The sequence below is a fragment of the Mustela nivalis genome, assembly GCF_964662115.1.
Source record: "Mustela nivalis genome assembly, chromosome: 2".
In the NCBI taxonomy this organism is placed as follows: Eukaryota; Metazoa; Chordata; class Mammalia; order Carnivora; family Mustelidae; genus Mustela; species Mustela nivalis.
In genome coordinates this window covers 6,742,064-6,769,318 of record NC_139021.1, presented here as the reverse complement: position 1 = coordinate 6,769,318, position 27,255 = coordinate 6,742,064, and the positions used below count along the sequence as shown (strand labels likewise).

Here is a 27,255-nt window from a genome sequence, read left to right as displayed (position 1 = left end):
GTATACTTAGATGTATGATGCATTTTGTATTTGTTTTTGTATACGGTGTGAGGTAACAGGACAGCTTTATTCTTTTGTGTGTGGGTATCCAGTTTTTCCCACACCATATACTGAGAAAACTGTTCTATTCACCATTGAGTTGTCTTGGCAGTCTGTTGATAGTGAGTTGACCTGGCAGTCTGTTGATAGTGAGTTGACCATAGCTGTAAGGGTTTATTTCTATACGCTTGGTTCTGTTCTGTTGATCTGCATCTCTACCAGTACCTCACTGTTTTGATTACTTAGCTTTGTAGTGAATTTTGAATTGAGAGAATGTATGATCTAACATGGGGAATGTCCCATGTGTATTGAGAAGAATGTGTATTTCACCCTCACTGGGCTGACTGTTCTATATCTGTCTGTTAGGTATACTTAGATTATATTGTTCAAATCTTCTATTTCTTTTTTGATCTTTTTTTTTAATGTTCTTTTTATTATTGAAGTGCGATGTTGAAGTTCCCAGCTATTGTTGTTGGATTATCTTTTTCTTCCTAAAATTTTGTCAGTTTTTGCCTCATATATTTTGAGCTCTATTGTTTTATACACACACACACACACACACATATAATAAAAATGTATGCGTGTGTGTATATATATATATACACACACACATATATAAATATATATAATATATATAAATATATAAACATATATAAAAATATATGCTTGTATGTATTTATATATATTTATATATATGTGTGTGTATATATATGTATATACACACACACACATGCATACATTTTTATAATTACCATCTTGATAGACTGACTCTTCTATCATTATAAGTAAATGTGCTTTTTTATTCTGGTACAATTCTTATCTTAAAATCTATTTTGCCTGATATTAGTGCAGCTATGGTAGTCCTCTTTTGATTCGTATTTCCATGGTGTATCTTCTTCCATCCTTTTTTTTTCCAATGTATTTTTTATCTTTGAATCTAAAGTGTATCTCTTGTAGACAGCAAGTGGTTGGATCTCATAAACATTGATGCCAATTTCTGTTATTTAATCCATTTACATTTAGTGTAATTACTGATAAAGTTGGTTTTATATCTGCCATTTTGCTATTTTTTCCCTGTGTCTTGTGTCTTTTTTGTACCTTACTATCTCTTTCTGTTGTTAGATTTTTTAATTTGATCACTTTAACTGCATTGTCATTTTTTTCTGTTTCTTTTTTAAAGATATTTATTTATTTATTTGACAGAGATCACAAGTAGGCAGAGAGGAAGGCAGAGAGAGAGGAGGAAGCAGGCTCCCCACTGAGCAGAGAACCAGACATGGGGCTCTATCCCAGGACCCGGAATCAGGACCCAAGACAAAGACAGGGGCTTTAACCCATGAAACCACCCAGGCGCCCCTTCTTGGATATTTTTTCTTTTTTAAGATTTTATTGATTTATTTTTAGAGAGAGTGCACATGTATGTGTAGGCTGAGAAGGGGCAAAGGGGGAGGGAGAGAGAATCTCAGGCAGAGCCTTTAGCAGGCTCAGTCTCATAACACCGAGATCATAACCCAAATGAAACCATGAGTCAGATGCTGAGTCAACTGAGCCACCCAGGCCCCTCTCTTTTCTTGTTTCTTATTTTATTAGTCTGCCCTGGAGAGTACAATTTGCTTTTTAACTTATGTCAATCTTTTTCAAAATTATACCAACTTTATTTTAACAGTACACAAAAGCTTTGCTCCTCTTTAGCTATGTCCTTACCTGCCCACTCTTGTGTTGTTACTGTCATGCAAGTTGTAGCTTCATACATTGTGTGCCCATCAACACAGAATTGTAGTTAGTTCTTCATCCAGTTGCTTTTTAAATCAAACAAGAGAAAAAAGGAATTGCAACAAAAACACATTTATAGTTTAGTATTTCTTTAAGTAGCTACCTGTATCAGTGTTACTTGTATTTTTTTCATGTGAATTCAAGTTACTTTTTAATGACCTTTCACTTTACCTTAAGGACTCCTTTTACTATTTTGTGTAGAACGTATCACCTGTTGATGAACTCTCTGTTTTTATTTCCTGAGAATACATTAATTTTTCTATTTTTGAAGGATAGTTTTGCTGGTTATAGAATTCTTAGTTGACAATCTTTTTCTCTTAGTACTTGGAATGTGCAATCCCATCATCTTCTGGCCTCCTCGGTCTTTCTTGAGAAATCAGCTTTTGATCTTATTGTGAATCTCTTTCACATGATAAGTGACTTCTCCCTTGCTGTTTTAAGATCCTCTCTTTGTCTTTTAACATTTTGATGATGACGTACGTAGGCATGGGTCTCTTTGAGCTTACCCTACTTGGAATTTTATGAGCTTCTTGGTAGGTTGGTAGATTAAAGTTTTTCATCAAATTTGGGAAGTTTTTAGCCATTATTTTTCTATATAATCTTTTGCTCCTTGCTTTCCTCTCCTTCTGGGTACCACATTATGCATACATTCATGTTTGATGGTATCCCACATGTCTCTGAGACCTTGTTTCCTTATCTTTTTGTATTTTCTTCCTCATACTGGATAATTTCAATTGATTTACCTTCAAGTTCACTTATTCTCTCTTCTGCCTAGTTATATCTGCTGTTGAACCTCGCTGGTGATTTTTCCATTTCACTTTTTGTACTTTACAACTGAAAAGTTTCTTTAGATTCCTTATTATTTTCTATATCTATATTAATACTCTGTATTTTGTGAGGCATTGTTCTCATACTTCAGTTCTTTAGACACAGAGTATCCTTTACTTTCTTGAATATATTTCAAGTAACTTATTTGTCTTTGGTAAGTCCAGTGTCTCAGCTTCCTCAGGGACAGTTTCTGTTGATTACTTTTTTCTTCTGTGTGAGCCATACCTTCATGTTTCTTTGCATATCACCTAATTTCTTTTTAAAACTAGAAATTTAGGGGTTCCTGGGTGGCTCAGTTGGTTAAATGTCTGCCTTCAACTCAGGTCATGATTCCATGGTGCTGGGATCAAGTTCCACATCAGGCTCCCTGCTTAGTGGGGAGTCTGCTTCTTTCTCTCTCAAATAAACAAATAAGATCCAAAATAAAAAATAAAAGTAGATATGTAACTTAATGTGCCAACTGTGGAAACTAAATGCTCCTTCTTCCAGTATTTTTTGTTTTCCTTTTTTATTTAATGACTTTTCCAAGCTAATATTGTGAGATTTATTATGTGTTGTTACTGAGTGTCTCCTGTTACCTTAGTTGTTAGCTAATGATTGGACAGAGATTTTAATGAATGCCTGGAAACTAAGTCCCTAACATGTTGGAACAAGTCGTTAAGACTCAGCCAGTTGATTTACAACTAACTCCTTCCTTGGCTTTGCCTTTCTTTCTTGTGCTGAACCTTCAGATCCCTGGAGAGGAGAGCTCAGGACCTTCCCAGGTCTTTCCTGGGCTTCTACATGGTACTCTGTAGACATGTAATCTTCTAGATTGCCAGGAGTGTGTCAGAACTATTCAAAGGGCAAATGGATATCTTGTCCTCCCACTTCTCTTGCTGGCTTTTGATTAGACTGCTGTTTGTTCCACTACCTCAAGCAGCTAAAATCTTATATAATTGCCTCTAATTATTTTCTTTGAATACCCCCAGGGAAAAGGCATTTTGCACTGGATGAGCTCCAAGTCAGGTCAAATACAATACTCGCGAAATGAGGTTTTGAAGAACCTCACCCTTTTCTGCTTCCTCCAGTGGTCCCCAGATTGCTGGTGTCCACTGTGGTTACAGCTGTTGGTTTTCAGGGCTCCTGCCGAGCTGGGAATGGTGGGTTGGAAAGGGACTCATTAAAACATCACAGAGCTCACTGCTTGTACCAAGATTCAGCCAAGTTTTTAGAAATAAATGCTCCTCAGATCTCTGCAAACCTTTTGTTAATTTTCAGACTTTTGAAATTGTGGATTCTGAGAATTTTCCCAGTTTCTTTTGCCTTTTGTAGAGAAAATTTTTGGAGGTTTTTACTCATCATTTTCACTGATGTCACACTTACATTTTTCTTTGTACCATACCAGATATATATTTAAATGTTAGCTGAATTAATAAAGAGTTACTGAAAGAAGAGTGTTGTTGTTGTTTTTTTTTTCCCAGAAACTTTTCTGACCTTTTATTATACTTCTCCTGTTTTATTTTAGGACTATGATGATGGATATGGCACTGCTTATGACGAACAGAGTTATGATTCCTATGATAACAGCTATAGCACCCCTGCCCAAAGGTAAGAGTCGATCTCTGATTAGACCCCCATTAACAGACACTTTTCTCTGTCCACATATGTACATTCTGGGAAAGGGGGATGATCGGACAGCAAGGGTACCATGACTTGGCTTGCTTTGTTTTTTGTTTGTTTTAATTGGAGAAGCACTCTCTATCCTACCAACTAGCATGTTTACTCCTCCCAAATTTATCATAGTGCTAAAGCAATAGGCTTGACAAATAAAAATGGGAATTTTTTTTACTCTAAAAATTTAACTTAGGTGTTCGGTATATTCTGAGGAGGAAGAGTGTCTACAAAGTCTGTGGCTGTGCAAGTCCTAAGTCTTAAAACCACATCAGCAATGTGTAAATATCCTACATTGTCAGTGCCTGCGGTGTAAAGACCCAGAAGTTTTGTTTGGCATTCACATAACGTTTCTGTTTCTTAGCAGCAGTGATCCTATTTTCTAACAACTTCAGATTCCTATTTGTGAATAATGAGGTAGCTCCAATTCATTTTCTAAAGAGGTATTTACCCAGAAATAAGTAAGTGTTATCCAAGGCAAAACAGAGCTTTATAGTTACCTCTTGTGATATAATATACCTTGATGTTCATTGATATATAAAATCAGTTTATTCCTATTCAGAATGTTTTCTTAAATGCCTAGAAACCTTCTGGTTTTTGTTTAAAATTCTAAGTGGAGTACAAAAATTGACATGTATACAAAATACTGGCTTTACAAAACATGAAAAAATAAGGACTATGTGATTGTTTCAATGAACTCATATCGTGCCGGACAACTTTGAATAGGTTGGTCCTGTTATTCCTGAGTTCTGGCACTGAGGCTGACATGGATAAGAAGTTCTTTCTTCTTTTTGGCTCATGTCAGATTTTTTTCTCATATAACTTATAATAGTTAAGAGCCTTCAAAATTGCAGTCTCCACTGGTCTTTTTGAGTAGGAGCCTGGTGCACTGTACTCGTGTCCTTGAGAGGGTTGGCACAGCCGGGGGACTGGCACTGGTGGGTGCTGACCGAGACTTTACATATGGTACCTCCTGTTAGTGTCCCAGCAACCATATCAAGCGTGTGGCCCTGTTCCCACTGTAGAGAGGAAGGATTGAGTAATGTGCCAGAAGTCCCAGGTGGAGTGTAAGCCTTACTCACATGTCTCATTTAATCTGCATGGTAACAGCAGGAGTTACTGTATCTGTTTTATAGATGATGAAAAGGGCTCAGAGGAGTCACTGACCAATCCACAGTGTGAGCCCAGACTTAGAAAGCGTATCGCCTTTCCACTTTAAGCCGTGATAGTGGTCACGATGAGGATGGTGACAGTATTAATATGGCGGGTCACAAACATTCACTGCTTCCATCGTTCCTTCACCCACATGTATCGAATGTCCATGTGTGTTGGGCTCTGTGCCCGATGCTTGGAATACAAAGATTATTGAGACAGAGACCGTTTCTTTGAAAAGCTCATAGTCTAGAAGGAAACAACAACAACAAAATACTCAAGAGCAGTGTAATGTGACCGTCATTATGAGAGGTCTGAGGGGAAATTCAGTATTTCTGGAAGTAGGCAGTGCTAATGTCTGCTTGAGAACACTGAGGACATTTCACTGCGAAAGGGGAAGTGGGAGGGAGAGTCACTGGGGTCCCTGCAGGGAAGGGCATTTCACAGAGCTGGAATAGCAGGGCCGGGGCTTGGCAGCATAAGTGGCGTCTGGAGTCGCACTGGCTCTGCGGGAGGCGATGAGGTGGGAGCCCGCGACTCCCTGCAGGGGGCTGGGGCCCCGCGCTGCAGGCGGTGAGCAGGGGGCAGCCCGTAGAATTACACGCGGGGACGGTGCTTTTCGACTTGGATTCACTGTCATTCCAGGGCAGCGGAGGGGCTGGACTGACAGGTGGTGAGCCGAGAGGTAGGGACCAATTAAGAGGCTGGTACGTTATAAGGCCTTTCAATGTCATGGAAGACTCACTTAAAGAGACGTCTTGCTTGACAGCCAGTCTGCCTTCTTTGAAGTGATTTTTTCAGTGTTGCAACTCATCACACCTGAAGGAGGACAGAGAATTGTGTGCGGGTTGCCCACACTGACAAATGTAGAAGCCACTCTTTGCTAGGTAATCTGAGTATTCATTTAATCCTCATGACCTGCGACATAGACATGAGCCCTTTTATAGGAGAAGGAGACTGTGATTTCCAGGAACGCGGGGACTTGCCTGGGACCACACAGCTTACAAGGAGAGGAGCGGGCTTTCCCCCGGGGTCCGCGGCCACACGCGTCCTCCCCGCAGCGTTGCAGGCCCCACAGGACAGCTCCGTCCGATAAACCCAAGGGAAGCAGCTGTACTGTGGGGTGGGCTGGAAAGATGGTTTCAAGCTCTGTGGGAGTCTGTAGGAGTCACCGTAACAAATTCCCACACTCCAGGCGGCTTAAGCAACAGAATTTTATTTCCTCATGGTTGGGAGGCTGGAAGTCCAAGGTCTGGGTGTTGGGGGATTTGGTGTTTCCTGAGGCTGCTTCCTTCAGCTCGCAGACGGCCACCTCCTCGCTGTGGCCTTGCATGGTCTTTCCCTGTGCACATGCATCCTTGGTGTGTCCCTGTGTGTCCGCATTTCTTCTCCTCTGATGGTGCTGGTCACATTGGATTAGGATCCACAAAGAGCTTCATTTTAACTGAATCACCTCTTCGAGGGCCTTGTCTCTGATTCCAGTGCCTTTCGGAGGTACTGGGCTGGGGGCTTCAGCATGTGCTTTGGGCGGGGGACACGGTCCGGCCCATAACAGGCACATATGTTGACAGCGCTTTAAGCACAACAGTCTGTATGTCAGAATTAGAATAGCGAACTTTGAGAGCCTCCCTAGGATCAGATAGTGCGTATTAACAAGGAAATCACCACCACCACTGTCTTAAGCTGTTGAGCCTTTCCTCTGCGCCTGGTCCTGTCCGTCCTCTCTCCCTCTCAGCACGTCCTAAAATACTGCTCCTACGACTCACGTCCTCCCCTCCCGTACAGGTTCAGAGAGGTGAAGTGACTCAACCACACTCCGAAGCCCAAGCGTGGTCCAGACCCAGCCTGGCGCCACAGCATCCTCTTTGTCCTGTGTCCCCTTGCCTCCATTCTCCCCTTGTCATGGCTTTGATTCCAGCGGGGGGAATTCCTATTAGTATTTCCCATATACAGTATTCAGTAATCGAATACTTCATGGGGCTTTAGAATCCCATAGGCATCAGGCATCAGGCCTCCATCTGAACTGGAGGTGTTTCCTTATCAGATTGGACTGCCTTAATCACACCTAAAATTCCATTTATGCTGTATATTAATGTTGTACGCCAGGACTCATGAAATGAAGGATCTTGTTTTTCCAGTTTTACATTCGATCCTTTCAGCAAATAGCATTCCCAGTGCCACGGCTCTCCCCTTCTGTGCCGTAGTGGTAAGGTTCAGTATGACTCAGAATTCTTCACCTGATCTGCTTTGAGATGACAGAGCTGTTCTGAAATATTCTTTGGCACATCATGGTGTGGAAGAAAGCATGAGCAGAGGTTCGCCTGCACGTCCACCACGGTGGCCACTAGCTTATGTGGCCGGTGTACCTTGAAATGTGGCTGGTACAGATGGGGGTGTGCTGGAAATGTAGGACGTTCACCAGAGTCCTAAACTTAGCATGAAATAAAGAATGTAAAATGAATTCATTACTAAAATTTATTTTACCTGTTTCCTCCTCCTCCTTCTTCTTCCTCTTCCTCTTCTTTCTAATGTGGCTACTAGAGAACTTTAAATTATAGAGTTCTCTTGAATAATGCAGAGTTAAAGACAGGCTCACTCTGTCTCTCTGGCACACAGTGTAGCATCTCCAGATTAGGGTCCACACCCTTCCGAGAAGCAAGTCAGCTCACCAGGTGCAGAAAGAGAATTAGGGAAGGTCAACTTGTATTCATACTTTCAAAATTTCTATTTTGATGTTTCGTGTTATGTGTAAATATAACCGTTTAATACTCTAGTGCACATGTTACACAAAAACAGTTACAGGTATAAGATCAAAAGTAGTTTTCTTTCTGATAACAGATGTGTTATCAAAAACTTCTGGAGGTCTGGGCCATAGTGGTTAGAGTCTGGCTGACCTGTATTTAGACCCCACTTCAGTATTTGCTGGCTCTGTGGCTTTGGGCAAGTTACTTGACCTCTCTAAGCGAGTTACTTGACCTCTCTAAGTTACTTGACCTCTCTAAGCGTCAGCTTTAGAAGGTATAGCTCTGTTTCTTCTGTAGATGGTCAGCCTACAAGCTGAATGAGAATGGAAAGCCTATAGCCTGTGGGAATTGTTGGGGGTAGGGAGAAATCATGTCATCCACAGTGTCTTTTCTGTGAGAGCATTAATGAGGTAATCTGTGTACGGCAGTTAGGGCACAGTGTAAGGCAGTTAGCACATTGCGCTGAGTAAATCCTGGCTGCTGCCTTCCTTTCCCAGTTCTAAATTGTTCTGCGTCTCATTCCACATAGGCAAGGTACTAGAAAATCTGGAAGGATTGTGTGAGTGAATGATTTACAAGGAAAATGAGAAGAGAGGGGACCTTTTGGAGGGCTCCTCCCCCTTGGATGGTCAGTATCAGTATTTAACATAAACTGGGATTAGCTAGAACTGAGCAGCTAGAACCCACTTGAAAAGAAAATAGAGCAAAACAGAAGACTCATATGGGTGGCCACGGGGTATTTTTACCTGCTCTGCAGAAGGGTCCCTTTCACTAATGACGTTTAAACTTCATAAGCTGTAATCATTGTATGACACCATTTTACTGTAGAAACAACAGTTTCTCTCAGGAGGTTTTGTAAACTAGGAATTATTTTCTCCCGATTTTCAAATACCTTGTATTAAAATTAGTACAAACGAGAATCCCTACAGAGTGATAGAAAATTCAGTATAGTTCAGCTACATTTCCCTACTGATTTTTCTAATGACCTTGATAGTGCTAATACGGTAGTGTAAAACAAGGCATTGTTTCTCTAACGTCACACATTTAATGAGTGACAAGCTGTCCACAAAATTACTGCGAAGAGAAATATGAACTATTCTTTATAATACTGGAATTGTTCTAATATACATTGGCTCAAAAATAGTTATGATGGGGGGCACCTGGGAGGCTCAGTGGGTTAAGCCGCTGCCTTCGGCTCAGGTCATGATCTCAGGGTCCTGGGATTGAGCCCCACATCGGGCTCTCTGCTCAGTGGGGGGCCTGATTCCCTTCCTCTCTCTCTGCCTGCCTCTCTGCCTACTTGTGATCTCTCTCTGTCAAATAAATAAATAAAATCTTTAAAAAAAAATAGTTATGATGGACTTCTGTAGACAGCAATGGTACATAGAGCTGGTGATGGACGGCCTCGGCCCTCAGACACCTGCCCCTCCCCTCACATGACTCGAGACTTCACAAAAGTCCTAATTTTGACTCTGAGAAATCACTTGTAAATATATCCATCTCATTCTAAACTAAATAGAATTCATTTTTTATTGAACGTTTTATTTATCCTAAAATAATTGTGGTGTAAAACACGATGACCATAGATTCAGGAAGTTGCCGGGAGAGTAGATTGCAGGCTTCTTACACACAAGAAGGTAACAACAGTATGAGGAGAGAATATGTTAAGAGCTTTACTGTAATAATCATCTTGCTATAAATTTGTAAATCAAGTCATCACGTTTATTAAATATCAAGGTATCTTCATTGTGTACCTAGTAATTATGAATTCTCAAAAGAATATTTGATTCCTATTGTGATCATAAAGAAAGTAGAACAAAAAGGTTTCAGAAAAGTGTTAGTGGATGACTATGTGGTAAGAATCATGAGTTTCTGGATGAGTTTAATAGGACATTCCAGTTTCCCAAGAGTTTTGTGGTTTGACCGTACTTTCACGTACATATTTCATTCCATCCTCCAAAATCTCTGTGAAAGCACTTAAAATTTCTGAAGGAAAGAATTCGGAATAATAGCTGCCTGTTTTGGAGGCTCTCTTGAGTCTAGCACTCAGCATTTATGTTCTTCACAGTCAGTATCTCCGATTTTCACAGTGGCTGCACGTGGTGAGTGCCCCGCACACAGAAGTTGAGGAGAGCAGTGTTTAGCAACTTTCCCAAGAATGCACAGCTGAGAAGTGCTGGAGGAGCCTGGGTTTTTGTCTAATGCCAAGAACCATTATTCAGCTAAGAAAAATTTTTCAAAATGTAGAATCGTATTGACTTGTCTTTGTAAAACAGCAGCTATGCCCTCTATCCGGATAGGCAGGGTGACGGAAGCTGCCAGAAGCTGTGCGCCCTGGGTTTGTTTTCAAATACCAATTCCAAGGAAAGCGGTGAGACAAAAATTAATGTCGCCATATGCCCAGCGCCTGTTTGCTGTCCCTGCTCTTGGCGGCTGGAGGGACTGTATGTCCAGCAACGCCTTCTCAAGAGCCGACCATGGAGGTCGGAGAAGGATTTGGGATTTTCACTTTGGAAACAAGGACCTGTTGTTTAGCTTAAATTATAACCACTTCAACATCAATGTAACTGTTTTTCAGAAGATAATCGGTGTGTGTGTGGTGTCTTGTTTGCCTGTCGAGGACTTTTTTTAAAGGCAGTAATGGTTTGGTGTGGATCAGGGTTTGTTCACTCTGCCTGGTCAGATTTCTGCAAGTGTGCTCTCACCCAGCCGCCTCCCCTGGGCCATGTTCTGCTCGCTGCACGGCTACCTATGATGCCGCTGAGCGCAGACTAGGCAGTGGGAGCGGTCGACGAACAAGTACGTCCCTCCTGTGTTGTATAGACATTGGCGAAAAGCAGAGATACCAGCCCAGATTATACCATAAACCCATAAATTCCTTAATTCTCAGCCAAGGACTCTGTAGTAAGAAAGGAGGGGGGCTATTGTGCGAAGGGGAAGCCAGCACCTAGAAGGGAGGAGGGAAGGGCAGACCAGGCTAAAGTGTTGGCAGGATTGAGAATTGCTCTGAGGACCATCACTGCACGCTGACCAGCCCTGCAGAGTATGGGTCACACTCCGAGAGATACGTGCATGTGGTGTCTGTCTCCTCTGGTGTGAAGCTTAACCTGTTTATCAGGTGCAAATGATCACTCCCAGCTCATTCTTGGGAACACAGACCCAGAGAAAGATTTAATAAGTTACTCACTTGGTGACTTGATTTCAGCCCATTTCTTTCTATTATAGGAGTGTTTTTCCAAGAGTAGTTCACATACCACTGATGTTTCACAACACGATTTTCAGATGGCACACAGGCAGACCTCTTTTTACAGTTCTTATGATAGATTTTAAAATTATTGGGAAAATATACTTAGCATGTCAAGCACACGATTCTATGAATATTGCTGCAATTCAGTTCTGATCCATGGAGGTAAAATCAGAGTCGATACAGAGACTACTGTTCAGTCACTGGTAGGATGAGTGGTGCACATGGGTGACAGAAGTCCTGACAGCCGTCCTGGAGGGACTGCAGTGTGACCAACACTGCACTGGGTTTGTTTTCTGGGGACTGGCCCCCTGGGGTATGCCACTGCTGAGGTGGGAGGGGCGATCAGTGAACCAGGGCCATGATCGGGCCTCATTTGGAGTTACTAAACTCAATACCTTGACTATATTGAGAGCAAGCCAAGAAGTTTTATAGCTTCAGCAGGAAATTCCTTAGAATTAAAGTAGTAAAAAAAATAAAGGAAAAGTTTCCAGATTTATTAGGTGAGCACACTTTGAAGAAGTCAAATATCACTTGAGTACTGGGGAAACGTTCATTACCCTGTCAGAGGCTCTGATGCCTGCCATTTTGTTCTGTCCCCAAAATAGGGATATTCTGGGGACAGAACAAATCTGTAAGTTCATCAGGAAGGAAGCAGATGCTCAGAGAACGTGAGCCTGACCGAAGTCATGCAGCTGACAAGTCAGGCCTCATACCCAGCTCTCTGAGAGCCCAAGTCCTTGTTCTTCTGCTCCCCTTGGAGGCAACAAGTGGACAAACCTGTCCCTCTCCTCGTGGAGAGTACCCACCTTTCGTGCCAGCCATGTGAAATCTTCACGCGCAAAGCAGACGAGTCCACGGGAACACAGGATGGGGCAGACACAGGCTAGTGGTAGTAAGTCAGTTGCCACTGTCAATTCAGTCCTTCGTGTTCTTGAGAACTCATGAGATTTATCACTGAGGAATTGCAGAATAATGGCAGCATGTGAAAACACAGTCCACCGGGGAGATGTACTACATCATTCGGATTTAGCGCTGCCATCTGCTTAATGGCGTTGAGAAGACTAAAGCGGTGCTTATGATCAGCCGTTCAGAGCAGCGACAGATGCCGTGGAGCACGCAGGGGAGGAGGGGCACTGCCGAAACGTGGACTATGCGACAGGGTGCCCAAAAGTCGGGGTGTTGCTTTTCAAACCCCGATATTAAACCTTCACTACAAAGTCTTAAGGTCTGTTAGAGAAAGCGATCTGCTCTGACTCTACCCATGTCTCCTTTCCTCATGTCTCACACATCCTTAAAATGTGTTTTTATTGATGTTTAGAAGAATTTTCCTGACAAATCCTATATGATTTAGTTACATTGTGATGTCATTTAGTTTAAAAGACTGTGGGCTATAAAACCAGAAACACCTGGGTTTGAACCCCAGCCCCATCACTTCCTTAGCTGCATGGTTTTGCTCCAGTCCTTCCTCATCTGTGAAATGACGACAATATCTGACTTAGAAGACAGATTATATGAAATGGCCTATGTGACATGAAGAGCAGCTCAGTCAGCCCACTCACGTCGGAGACTGAGCACCATATAGCCTTGTGCAGTAGCCTGCTGCTATTACCCCACTTCATAGATGCGGAAATTGAGGCACAGGCCTTATAGGACGCAGAAGGTAAGTGCTGGAGCTCCTGTGTGAGCCCCGACAGTCTGAGCACTCTGCTCTACTCCTCTCCATGCGCCTGTTAGGAGTATAATCTCTGCGTCTAGAAACTTCTGCAGTCTTTTTCTGAGGAAGACTTCTGTCAGTAAGATCCTAACAAATAAATAATCTGAATAAAATTATACTTGCCATTTTGATTCCTCATTTGTGAAGTAGAAAGGTATTGAAGGCTTCATTTAATTTAGATTGTTTAGAATCATAACATGTTTGGAAGCACAGACTTGAGGTCAAAGCTTGAAGTTACTTGTGAAGAATGATTTATAATAGCGAACGTCAGGGTGCTTGAATTTCTCAAAATCTAGTCAAACCTCATTTATTGGACTCACGACTTTAGCGGCTGAAATAATTCAGACATGGTATAATTGTATTAACCCCCTCTGTTTGTCATCATGAAGGGATATGTTCGTTTTGGGAAGTAATTTGCAAGTGTCCATCAGAAGGGATGTCCACCCCTTGCAAGTGTCCACCTCAGAAGTGTTTGTAACCCTTGACTCAGCAATTGCACAGTACATGCCTGAGCTTACTGTACAGTGAGTAGGCGACAGTGTAAGAAAGTACGTTTAAAAGCTCTTTAAAAAGAACCAACAGTCTTGGCAAAGTTCAGGGAAAGAGTTACAACATTTTAGATACGGGAACGAAACCTATCCATATCACCTCAGCCAAAGTAACAGGTCAAACAGTGCCTTAAGAAAGGCTGAGTCAGGGCTTGGTCAGTGAGGGCGGAGGGCCAGTCTCCTGGATTTGAACCCGGGCTCGGCACTGACCAGCACTGTGGCTGAGGTCCCAGTACGGAACATGCCCTTCAGGTTCCGCATCTGGAAACCATGGGTGATGGTAACAGTAAGCTCCTCGTAGGATTGTTACAGAGTTAAGTGAGTTAATAGACAGAAAGCTCTTTGAACAGCTCTGGCACACTGTACATGCTATCATTAGCTATCATTACTGTAATTATCTAAAATTCTTGGGGCTAAGAGTCTGAGATTCAGAATTTCTGAATTCGGGAAGATAGTACAGTTGCATACCATATGTTGTACATCTCCAGTAGAGTCTGCTTGTGCTTCTCCAGGAGAGTGATTACCCCTTGGATTATTTGAAGTTTATGATCAAGGAAAATGTGACTACAGAGAGAAGAAAAGCGTGTATGGCAAATAGAAAAACAAGGAGATTTCTGAAGGGGGCGTGGTGTTCAGTCTTGGCAGTTTGTAATCTTGCAAATGTCCATAATTTTGTGAATGCTAGCAATTAATTTTTAAAGAGGATGGACTAAAGGATAGGGAGGGAACCATCCTGTCCAGTAGGAGCCTTTATGGGAGCCAGGCCTCTCTCGATTTGGCCCTGATTTTTGTCTATAGCCTCATGTCGTCAGCCCCAGATGCTCTAACCTTACATTGAATTGTGGGCAATTTGCTCGATTACTCATGAAGTAGATGTCAAAGCATGAAGTAGGACAGTAAATTTAATTCCTTTGTGGCTCCTTCAATTATTTCTTCACACACACCTTTTAAAGACATTGTGGTTATATTTTTCTTTTCCTTTTCTTTCTTTCTTTCTTTCTTTCTTTCTTTCTTTCTTTCTTTCTTTCTTTATTTATTTATTTTCAGAAAAACAGTATTCATTGTTTTTGCACCACACCCAGTGCTCCATGCAATCCGTGCCCTCTCTAGTACCCACCACCTGGCTCCCCAACCTCCCACCCCCCGCCCCTTCAAAACCCTCAGATTGTTTTTCAGAGTCCATATTTTTCTATAAACATTACGTGCATTTTTTTTAGACTTTTCTAAGAAAGCACAAACAGGAGGATTTGTTTTTCTTTGCCTTTTCTTCCTTGCCAAACTGCTTGCAGTGGAGCGGCAGTTCCTTGAATGAGGGGTTTTGCCATCCAGCGAGCTTCCCCCAACCCCCCTTCCTCCCGTGTGCTGTTAAGCACTGAGCTGATCTTCTCTGTTTTCAAAACACTCTCCTCGACTCCATTTTCCAGTCATACCTACTAGACTACTGAGACTCTGTCTCCTTTTTATACAGAGAGGCTCTCAGTAGCAAGGACCCTTTTATTTGTCTTTTTGTTCCCCATACCTTGGACACTACGGGTCAGAGAAGTGATCTCTCTGTGGTTTTCAGTTAAATGGATAACATTTAAGAAGTCTGTATCTGTTTTAAAAGTTCCTTTTCTGGAAACACAGTAAAAAGTCTGATGCATTGAAAGTCTCTGGTGAAAATGCACATTGTCCACACTCTGGCTGTATACAAGGGTCACTGATACAGAATTTAAAAAAAACAAGCAGGTGCCCAAACCAATCTGCTGCTGCTTGTTTTTAATCTGGATTTTGATGTAGCATAGCTATCTGAAAGTTCTTAAACTACAGATAATTTCAGTAGGCAGCCAACATTGAGAAATGTCCTTTTTGACTACTAAGCATTACATAATGAGGTGATTTTATATATATATATATATATATATATATATATAACCTTTCTCAGTGTCTACCAAATAGTTGCTAAGTAAATGTTTGTTTCCCAAAGAAGAACAGTGTTTTAATTTCTGTAATGGCTTTCATTCATTCATTCAGTGAACAACACGAGTACCCACTGTTTCCTAGAACTGTCCCGTCCCAGGTGCTTGATAAGTATCCGTGAACAAAAAAGGAAAGGATCATGCCCTTGTAGAGATTAAATTCTAGTGCTCCTCATGTTTAAATATGGCAGTCGTGCTCAGCTCCATGGAGGCGGTGGTGGAAGACTTGTAGGAGGTAACAGTGTTCGCCCGAGGGGCCATCTGTGGGAGCAGGGGTCTATGCAGAAGACCCCTGATGGGGTCTGTCTCATGTCTTCTGGCATCCTTAACGTCTGTCGTCTTCCCTTTGAGTCTGTAATTCGAAGTTTTTAATAGGAAGCTTCAAATTTCCCTTTGGAATAAGATAATTTTGAATAATTTGGAACAAAATGTTTTAAGTGTCCAAGAATATGTTGTAATTTTTCTTCCTGTCTGTGAGTCTCAGTATGATTGACGGAGCTTGCAGACTTAAAACCATGAAGATAAGGAGACTGTTGTCTTGGCCCGTGATGGCCTTGGCTTGTAGATAATGGCTCCCAAAAACACCCACAACCTCACCGCAGGACCTAGAGTTATGTTCCCTTGGATGGAAGAGGGGACTTTGCGGATGTGATTAAGGATCTTAAGATGAGGAGATTATCCCTCATGATCATAGCCACAAATTCATTGACCAAAATATGTTAGCAGATCAAAAATCGGTTACTTTATCATGATCAGAGTTTCTCTCAGCAATGCAGTATTTGTATAATACATGAAAGTAAATCATAATTCTCCACATTAACTAATGGAGAAGAATCATGTGGTTGTTTCCATAAATGCAGGAAAAATGTTTGACAAAATTTAACATATACTGATGATTAATAACAAATAGAGGTCTGAGCAAACTGAAAATAATGGGAATGTTTTCCCCAACTTGATAGAAGACATCTGCAAGAGAACACGCACACATACACACACACACACATATCAAGCTAACATCATTCTTTACTGAAATATTCCATGCTTTCCTGCTAAGATGGGGACAAAGCAGATTTGCCCACTCTCCACTTGAACTCAGTGTTGTGCTAAGAGGCCTGATCTAGGCAGGAAGGTGAGTAAAAAGGAACAGTAGGCATACAGATTGAAAAGGAAGAAGTAAACTGTTCTTATTCACTGATAACATGATCAGGTAGTTGAAAATCCTAAGGGACCCACTAAAAAACTACTCAGTCTATTCAGTCCATTTGTCAGTTGTAATGCAGCCAGTATACAAGTCCTGTATTTCCACAGACTCGACTTCCACAGCAGTTAGCAAGTGGAAGGCAACCCCAGAGAGACACCATGTGCAATAGCGTCAAAAACATAAAATACTTAGGGATCATTTTTAAACAGCCTTCTTGACATATTTTTACATGCAGTAAAATTCACCATTTAAGTTAAAAACTTACTACTTTTAGTAAATTTACAAAGTTGTGTGATTGTCACCATAATCCCATTTGGGAACATTTTTTTTCTTTTTTCTTTTTCATCACTGCAATAAATTCCCTCATCTCTGTTGCAATTAATTCCTTTCCTAGCCCCAGCCCACCATTCATCTCATTTTTGTTTTTATAGATTTGCCTTCTCTGAGCATTTCATTTAGATGTAATCAAAATATATGATCTTTTATAGTGGTATTTTTCACTTAGCGTTATGTTTCTGAGGTCCATCCCCATCACAGCATTTATTGGTATTTTATTCCTGTTTTATTACCAAATGGTATTCCATTTATAGATACACTGCATTTTGTTTATACTTTTACTAGGTGACTGATACTGTTGTTTTTCACTTCTTAGCGCTTATGAGTGACGCTACTATGAACATTTACGTGCAAGTCTGCGAGCTTGTGTTTTCATTTCCCATGAGTAGATATTTAGGAGTGGAATTGCTGACTCAAGTGGTAATTTCATGTTTGACCTTTTAAGAAACTGCCCGACTGATTCTTCAAAGTGATCCTATCATTTTAAATTTCTACCAGTGATGTGTGAGAATTCTTAAGGATAATTATAACAAAAATGTGCAAGATCTCTATACTGACAACCGTTACTAAAACTTTGCTTATCGAAAGTAACAAAGGCCAAACTAAATAGCAATACATACCACGTGTTTTTGCATTGGAAGACTCAATATTGATAAAGACACTGATTCTCCCTGAAATTTTCTGTAAATTCAGTAGAATTCCAATCTAAACTCCTATGAGTTTTCTTGTTTTTGTTTGGTTTGGTTTGTTTTTTTGTTTGTTTTGGGGTTTTGTTTCTTTTTGGTATAAAATGATAAGATGGTTCTAAAATACATGAAATTCAGAGGACTTAGAATAGCCAAAGTAGTCAATAATGAAGAACAAGTCTGGAATACTGACTTTTTCGGTGTATAAAACCCCAGTAGTGAAGCCAGGGTGGTGCTGTGGAAGGGGTAACAGGCCAGTGGGTATCCAGGAGTGGACCCGCACGTAATTGCTTTCGAGGGGACCAAAGCAATTCAGTGGGTAAAGAATTATGTTTTCTGTAAGTAATGCTGTGACAGATATTTGTGTAGGTGGGGATAGCTTTGATTTCACACACACACACACACACACCCTCTCATACATTTACAGATGTTAATTTGAGATGGTTAGAGATTTCAGGTTAAATTTATAAAGCTTATAGAAGAAAATATTGAAAAAATAGAAATCAAGAAAAGATTTAGAAATTTGACTTTATCAAAATTTCAAACATCTTCTAATCAGAGGACATCATTAGAAAATAAATAAGCCACAGTCTCAAGGAAAATATCTTTGCAACACATACATCTGACAAAGGACTTTTATCTATACGATATAAAGAAACTATACAACTCATCAAGAAAAACATAACCCAATTTTTATAAGAAAACCTAGAGCAGAAATTTTACAGAAGTAGATATTCAAACAGCCATGAAGAATATGCAAAAGTGGTCGGAGTCATAGGTCATGGAGGAAGTGCAAATACAGATCAAAACCTCGGTGAGATATCCTATACTTGCACTCAAATGGCTAAAATAAAAATTAACATCAAATGTTGACAAGGTTATTGGGCAACTAAAAAATTCATACATGAATAGAGCAGCATGACGACGAGAAGATTGGCAGTTTCTTTAAAAATGTTGAAAATATATGTATCCTATATAGCAGTAATTCTACTCCTAATAATTTTATCCCAGAGAAATAAGAATATGTACTGAGAAAAAGCTTTATTTAACAGTGTTGAAAGTGACTTTATTTCTGAGAGCCAGAATCTGGTAACAGCCCAGATGCCCTTCCACAAAGGGATAAGCCGTAATGTCTTCAGACCATGAAACGCTGTTCAGCAGTGAAAAGGAACAGAATCATGGCGGTTGCAGTAACATGGATGAAACTAAGAAAACTTGTAAAAAGTACTTGCTACAAAGCTCTCAGTCTGAGTTGGTGTCTAATCGTCATCTACTTAACTGCCACTGACCATAGATGGTCGTTTTACCCGGCATCTGGCAATCCAGAAAGGGGAGAAGGGAGCAAGCCAGTGGAACAGTTTGGTGAAGGGCACTGACTTGGTGTGTGCTGATAATAAGTTGTCCTCAGCGAGGCTTAGGCCTCAAGTGCCTCAGGAGGGTGCAGAAAGTGTCCAGAGAAAGATCAGTAGAGGCTAGTTTGTGGTGGACCCGAATACCAGGCTAAAGAATATGACATGGTTTTTTGATTCTTTTAGACCAAGTTGTGCTTCATGCCCACCACCACCATGCTGGTCCAAGCCCGCATCATCTTGTTTGCTTCTAGAATACTAGTAGCCTCTGTGCTGTTTGCCCCACCTCCACTTATAACCACTTTCCTGTCATTTCTCTGTACTGCAGCTAAATGATTTTTTTCCAAGTGTGCTGTGATTGTATTTTCTCATGATATTAAGCAATTTTTCTTCATAACTGCAATTTTATGTTGAACTAATTTCTCTGATCAGTGTCTGTCTGCTTGAAGTTTTTTACCGTCATACCATCCCCCCCAGTGCCTAGCACAGCACCTAAAACAGAAAATGCTCAGTAAATGTTTATTGACTAAAATGGGAAGGTAGAGAATTTAACTTCACATCAGTAATTTAAAAACAGAGTAGGTATATGATTTGAACTTCTTAATGTTGGATTTGAATTTAAAAACAATTGTTATGGGTGGAATAGCTGAAAATTATCTTAATTCTACATATTTGAAGAGTGAGACTGAATGATTTGATATGCGCATTGATGCAAGTTAGTGTCTACCAGCTTCTCCAGAAAGACTGAGAACCATTTGCTAGTCCTACATTGTCTCACAAGGATGCTGAAAATCCCACAAAAAGTCAAATGAGGTTCCTTCCATACTCACGTAATATTTCACGTGCATAGATATTGCTGATCACAATCAAATTTCTTTAAAAGTAACACAAAATTGCTTTGATATCCCACTATCGGATGTGTCAGAAATCTCTTCTAGAAGATACCTCCATAGAGCAGATGGAAGCACTGGCTACAAAAACAAATTCAAGATCCCATGAACACTCCCATTAACAAACGATTCCATGAAATACTGCAAATTGCTCATAAAATGTTGACAGACCATTCTGAATGCAATGGAAAGAGCCAAAGGAACCGGTATGGAGAGATTATGTGCCTTGGCACACAATGTAGTTGGACATGGGTCTTCACAGATACAAATAAATAGGCTCATCAACCCAACCCCCATTTTGTTCTCTGTCCAAAATATCTTCTTCTATTTTTTAAACTTGTAGGTACATATTTCATGCTTCTGAAATAACTTCTCTGCAACCTTCCCAACCTCGTTGTCACTTGGGGACCCATCTCTGACCCTTTGCCTTCACGGGCTCCCCCCCAAAACTCCCATCTGTCTTGACAGTTATATTCCATCACATTATAATCCACAGTCTTGATGCTTCATACAGAGAATTCGCATTAGAATTTCTTGGGATGTCTCATGGTGATATACATAATTGATAACAATTTTTATATCCTCTTTTGCCAGAAAAATGTTATAAAAAACAGATCTGTTTCCTTGTGTTTTTTTCATAAGAAATCTTCATTCTAAATGTTAGTGTTTCTGTGAGATGAATTCATTGTTGCAGTTGACAGCTGTGGTACAAATACTGATGTGTGAGTCAAAGGCGGGTCTAACTGAACCCCGCTCTGTCTTCTGTTGTGCGAATGGAGCCAGCCCGGCAGTAAGCCTCATGAAACCTTGTATTTAATTGATAAAGTGAGTAGACAAAACAGTACTTACCTCTGGAAACTTAAATAAGGTTATGAAATTGTGGAGCACTGTGCAAACAGAAGGAAACCTTTAGCTGCTGGGGTTTTTTTTTGTTGTCGTTAGATTTGTATCACTGAATGTGAGGTCCTCTCTTTCTAAGCAGAAATAAATGATGTAACATCGAAATAAGAACTCTGAGAAAAATAATACTTGTTTAGGAAGAACCTCTGCTTTTATTTTTTTTTAATATTTTATTTATTTATTTGACAGAGAGAGATCACAAGCAGGCAGAGAGGCAGGCAGAGGGAGAGGAGGAAGCAGGCTCCCCGCTGAGCAGAGAGCCCGATGTGGGGCTCAATCCCAGGACCCTGAGATCATGATCTGAGCCGAAGGCAGCGGCTTAACCCACTGAGCCACCCAGGCGCCCCTCTGCTTTAATAATACTAATAATGACTGTCCTTGAGGTATATATGCACCACATTATTTTATATGAACTTGACAGCAATCTTATGAAAGATTTAGCTTTTTGTTTTGTTTTGTTTTTTAAGATTGTATTTATTTGAGAGAGAGAGCACAAGCGGGGGGAGGAAGAGGAAGAAGCAGACTCACTGATAAGCAGGGAGTCAGACGTGGGGCTCGATCCCAGGACTCTGAGATCGTGACTTGAGCCAAAGGCAGACCCTTAGCCAACTGAGGCACCCAGATGCCCCTGAAAGATTTAGTTTTAAAACTTGTCTCCAGGTGAGAAAATTGGATTAACTTTGCCTCAGTTTATATACACAGTAGATGCTGGAGCCTGGCTTCTGATAATACCTTTGTTCAACTCCAAAGCCTGGTTCATAACTGTTAATTCTAGGCTGTCTTCCAAAATGATGACACTAAGAAAAGAAACCTGCTTAAAAAATGAAAGTATGACGGGGCGCCTGGGTGGCTCAGTGGCTTACAGCCTCTGCCTTCTGCTCATCGTGATACCAGGATAAGCCCCGCATCAGGCTCTCTGCTCTGCGGGGAGCGGGCTTCCTCTTTTCTCTCTGCATGCCTTTCTGCCTACTTGTGATCCCTGTCAAATAAATAAATAAAATCTTTTTTAAAAAAATGAGGGTCTTGAAGGGGCGGGGGTTGGGAGGTTGGGGAAACCAGGTGGTGGGTATTATAGAGGGCACGTATTGCATGGAGCACTGGGTGTGGTGCAAAAACAATGAATTCTGTTATGCTGAAAAGAAATCTAAAAAATTGTTAAAATTCTAAAAAAAAAAAAAAAGAAAGTATGAGTCTCTAAAGAGAGTCACGTTAGGCATGCATGGACATCGTGCCACCAGCATCAGTGCGTGGGGCTGGGAAACAGACACCCAGCATCACTGAGACCGGCTTGCAGGTATGGCTCAGGGCTGTTGGAGGAAGAAGAAAGGCACAATGTGAACTAAAGATACTCTTGTAAACAAATTCTTTCCTTTTTACTCTTCCCTTTTTCCTGGAATCTAATCAAAATTCATAGTTGTTTTTTTTTTTTTTTTTTTAAGGTATGGAGATCCATCTGCAACCTTTTAAGCAGGGTTTTGATAGGAAGAAGTCGCACAACAGAGGAGTTTGATGTTCAAATAAAAAAGCATAGTTGGGATGTTTCTGCGTTAGAAAAAGAGATACTCAACATCCCTTATTTCAGAATGTATCTGTTTATTAGGACTAAGATGAGCTCTGAATTACCCATAAACTGAAACAAATGAGAGTTTTCTTTTCTCTCGTGTGAGAATGTAAGCAACTGCAGGTTTCTGGGACACATCTTTATAGTTACTAAGTGCCAGGCCCCTTCTTTCCTGTCTCTCCACCCTGTGTCCTGAGGCTCCTCCCAGTCTCCATACGGCTGTTGACGTGTCAACCATCACAGTGGGGCTTGGGCAGAAAGGAGGAGGAGGAAGAGGAAAAGGCCATACCTCCTGGCTGGGTCAGCCTTCTGTTAGGGAACTTCCCAGAAATTTCAGTCCGTGCGTTTGCTTCTGTGAACCTGCGGAAGTATCTAAGAAAGGAAGTTTTGGGGACTGATGCCTTATCACTAGCACCATACCCCCATCTTATAAGGAGTCTTTTGGTAAGAAAGAAAGGAAAATTGTGCTAAACAGACAACAAATGACCTTACTTTTTAGCATATAAATTAGGGTTTTTTTTGTTGTTGTTGTTCTCTAAGACTTTCTTGTTTTTAACAACAATAATTAATATTAATATAATTAATAACATTATATATAATGTATATACAGCAAAGCACATAAATTCACACCCGCCCGAAGTGTGTGGTTCTGTGACTGCTTACCTGTGTGTGCACCCCTACAACCAGGAGGACATGTCCGGCACTCCAGAGCTCTCTGGCTTTTGCTTTTGGCTCTCTGGAATAGCTAATTCCCATCATCTCTTGGTCTCCCAGAATTACATGGCTTTAAAAAAAAAAAAAAGGACCCAAACGTATTTCCTATTTTTTCGAGTATACGGTGAGACAGTTCTTAGATAGTGGTGCAAGGTTAGTGGTGTGGAAAGAATCAGTCTGGGAGGTGACGGTAACTAGACTTAACCCTGATTCCATGGCGCTGTAGACACCTGACTTTAGAGAAGTCACTTCTTGTCTCTGACTGGCTACTTTGTGAATGTTGTGGTTCTGCTTGGAACGCCTTTCTTCTCCTTGCCTGGCTCCTCCCTCTGGAGTCAGCTTAGACCTTTCCTCCTCCAGGAAGCTTGCTCGTACCCCCGAAGACTGATTCAGACACCCTGCCTCTGAGTTCCTTTAGAGCTCTGGGTGTCTCATTTGTCATATTATTCCCTTTGCCCACTTAACACTGTCTGATTTGCACACCAGACCAAGCGAATTTTATCACAAAAACCAAATCTTGGGTGGCTCAGTTGGTTAAGCCTCTGCCTTTGGCTCCGGTCATGATCGCGGGGTCATGGGATTGAGCCCTGCATTGGGCTCCCTGCTCAGTGGGGAGCCTGCTTCTCCTTCTCCTTCTGCCCTTCTTCCTGCTCCTCTCTCTCATTCACTCACACTCTGTCTCTCAAATAAAAATAGACAAACATAAATAAGTAAACAAATAAATAAATAAGAGCTTAAAAAACAAACAAAAAATACCCAATGACCAAATCTTTTTCACTGATGCATCTCCAGTGTCTGGGACATAGCTGCTGTTCCATAAGTATTTGCTGAACAATGTTCAGTGAAGATACCTGAATTTCATTAACTTCTACTAAGACCATCTTTCTCAAGAGATAGTGTAACAAGTAAGAGTCTCTTCTTTAAGAGTGGAAAAGTGTTACTATTTTTTAACCTAAACTTTTAAAACAGAGATAATACCCAATCGTAAATTTGTTCTAAAGATGAAAGATCCTTTGTGGGGAGTACCTAACACGATCTTGGCTCACAGTAGGCATTTGGCAAGTGTTGTCTGCTCTTACTCTTACGTTAAATCTTCGCAGGTCCGGCCCCCAAAGGTGAGCATCGGCCGGTCCTGGTTGTTGAAGTAGGTCCTCTGTAAATCAGGCTTGCCAGGCACTTGGAGGGCACAGGCTTCCTGGCCATTCCGTCTGTGCAGATCTGTCTTCCTGAGCTGTCTTACACAGAAGGTGGTACTTTCCACCTCTGTGGAGAACAGAAGGAAAGAAAAAGGGTTCTGAGTGTCTCACGAGAGATTAAGGTTAAACATGAAACAAGTACTTTCTGGCAGGGCTGCTCAGGTGTGTTACTGTGGCAGGTTACTTGGGCTTCATTTCTGGAAGTCTTGGAAAGTGGAGAGAGAATCATTGCCCTCAGACGGTTAAGACAGTTTAGCCTGAAGCCAGGGGATGGGCCACGTGGTCTCTCCAGGTCGATTTCTTCCCTTTGATTCAGCAAAGCACCTCTAAGTTCCTGCACTTTGTAGTGGGGGCGAATCCCCAAGCATTTCATGGTGGAGAAGTGGAGCATCCGCTGTAAACCGCGAACTCGGTCTCTGATTATGTGGCGAACCTGTGTTAACATTTAAAATCTTTTTATTTGACAAAGTAATTGTTACGTCTGAAATGAGGCTTTGCAGATGTAATTACCACAGTAGGGTTAAGAATAATAGTCACCGTTTATTTTGTTCCGACGACGTGGCAAGCCCGTGACAAGTGTTTTGTGGACAGGAGCTCACTTAATTATTACTCATCGTTACACCCTCTCCCCAGAGCCCCCGCTGCTCGGTCTGTCCTGAGCAGCAGCTGTGAGCCAGACACTCCCTCATTCCTTCCTGCAGTGCTCTTATTGAGCACCTTTTGTTTTCGGACACTTGTAGCCGCTGAACGTCAACAGGCTGCCTGCCCAAGGTGACACTACTTCCGAATGCAAGGACAGGCCTCAAAACCCAGGGAACCTTCCCAATCCCAAGTCTGCGCCCCTGCCTTTGCGTGCAGGCCCCCAGGGCTGTCTTCCTCCCCGGGTGGTAAGGGCCGCATGTGTGGCGAGGACTCCAGATTTATGTCTGCGGTGCCTGCAGCGGCGTCTCCCGACGGTGGCTTCCCGGTCCCAGAAGTCAGAGAGGCTCCTCCAACCTGGCGGGTGCCCGGCCCGGCCCCTCATCGCCCCTGCGCGAGCTGGTTAGTGGGACCGTCCCTGTAACTTCCCTCCTCATCCGCGGTTGTAGGCCTGGGAGCTCCGCCTTCTTCCCACGGTCCGGGACGCTTCCCCGCCGAGGCGCTCTGTGCCAGCCGCTCTGCCCTTCTGGCCCTGCGAGGCCCAGGAACGTGCCCACCTCCTACACCCGACGGCCACTGCTGGGGCCCTGCCCCCTCAGGCGCGGGCTGCGCCTCCGTCCTCGCCTTCCCGACCTGCTGACAGCACACCCTGACGGCCGCTCTCGGGTGCGCTGTGAGGGAACCGCTCTCGGCCGGCCAGGCAGGTCTGCTGGCTCTTACTCTCACTGTGTGTGCCTACAAACTGCTCGTTGTCCGCGCTCGCATCAGAGCATGAGCTGTATGACGGTGGGCATTCTGTGTGACGGAGTCCCTGACTGAACCGAGGAATGCCTGCCTCAGGCGCGCGGCTCGCAGCATTGGCTTCAGTAAAGGGAGGCACGGCGGCGGGAGGCGGGACCCGAGGGCCGGAAGTCGGGCCGCGTGCTGGGCTGTGTGCGCCTGCGCGCTGGCCGCGGGGCGCGCCTCAGCCGTGACGAGACTTGGCTGAGTCGGGGGAGTGTATTCTTCTTCCAGCATCGTGAACTGCTGTTAATGTCCCAGTAAAATTCAGATTGTAATAGTCTCAGTTTTACAAAATTAGAGGGCTAACACATATTTAAATATAACCAGTTTCGTTTATTTTGTTTTAAGTTATTAGTTTATTAATAAAGAAGAAAAAGCTCTGTTTTCTCACCCATCGTTTTAAAAGCCTACTTCATCCCTGAGGGGCTCCTGGGTGTCTCAGGCGGTTGAGCGTCTGACTCTTGGCTTTGGCTCAGGTCATGATCTGGAGGACGGGGGACGTCGGGGGTGCGGGGGGGGCGGGGGGAGTGAGTCTCCTGTTGGGCTCCACGCTCAGTGGGGCGTCTGAGAGTCTCTCTCTCCTTCCCTCCCCCCGGCTCCTCCCCCTGCTTGCTGGCTTGCTCTCAAGTAAGTAAGTAAATCTTTAAAATCCTATTTTGTCTCTGAAAACAAAGGAGAAAAAATGTCAATTACAATTTTTAAAATATGTTCATGGGGTATGTATTTGGTATCAACCCATTTTTTAAATAGGATTCCATTGTAAACTGAAATTTATATTAACTCTTAATTGATTAGGGAGCTGAACGAATTCCCCACATTGTTTTAAACCCCATTTTCCACTTACTCTTTTTACCAAATCTTATTTCCGAGCTTAAAAAACATAGTAAAATTATTTTTAAAGATTTATTTATTTATTACAGAAAGAACACACACACTTGCAAATCAGGGCAGGAGGAGAGGGAGAGGGAGTGAAGCAGACTCTGTGGAGCGTGGAGCCCGAGACAGGGCTCGATATCACGACCCGAATTGAAACCAAGATTCCAAGGCTTAACCGATTGAGCCACCCAGACATCTGGCAACATCATTTTTTTTTTAAAGATTTATTTATTTGACAGAGAGAAATCACAAGTAGACAGAGAGGCAGCCAGAGAGAGAGAGAGAGGGAAGCAGGCTCCCTGCCGAGCAGAGAGCTCGATGCGGGACCCGATCCCAGGACCCTGAGATCATGACCTGAGCCGAAGGCAGCAGCTTAATCCACTGAGCCACCCAGGCGCCCCAAGGCAACATCATTTTTAAATTTGCCTTTGTTTTCCCTCCCCTGTCAGTCTTGTGATGGGTCTTCTT

At 42.2% G+C, this 27,255-nt stretch overlaps 1 protein-coding gene across 4 annotated transcripts in view; it reads left to right on the top strand.

The window, feature by feature from the left end:
• KHDRBS3 (KH RNA binding domain containing, signal transduction associated 3) overlaps positions 1-27,255 on the top strand; it is a 185,602-nt gene that overhangs the window by 136,789 nt on the left and 21,558 nt on the right. For all 4 annotated transcript variants that reach the window (XR_014309145.1, XM_082721608.1, XM_082721610.1 and 1 more), the window contains exon 7: positions 4,148-4,230. Coding sequence is in view for 3 of the 4 variants with exons in the window: in XM_082721608.1 (XP_082577734.1) it covers positions 4,148-4,230 (83 nt within the window). In the remaining variant the exon portion in view is untranslated. The remainder of the gene's footprint in view (positions 1-4,147; positions 4,231-27,255) is intronic.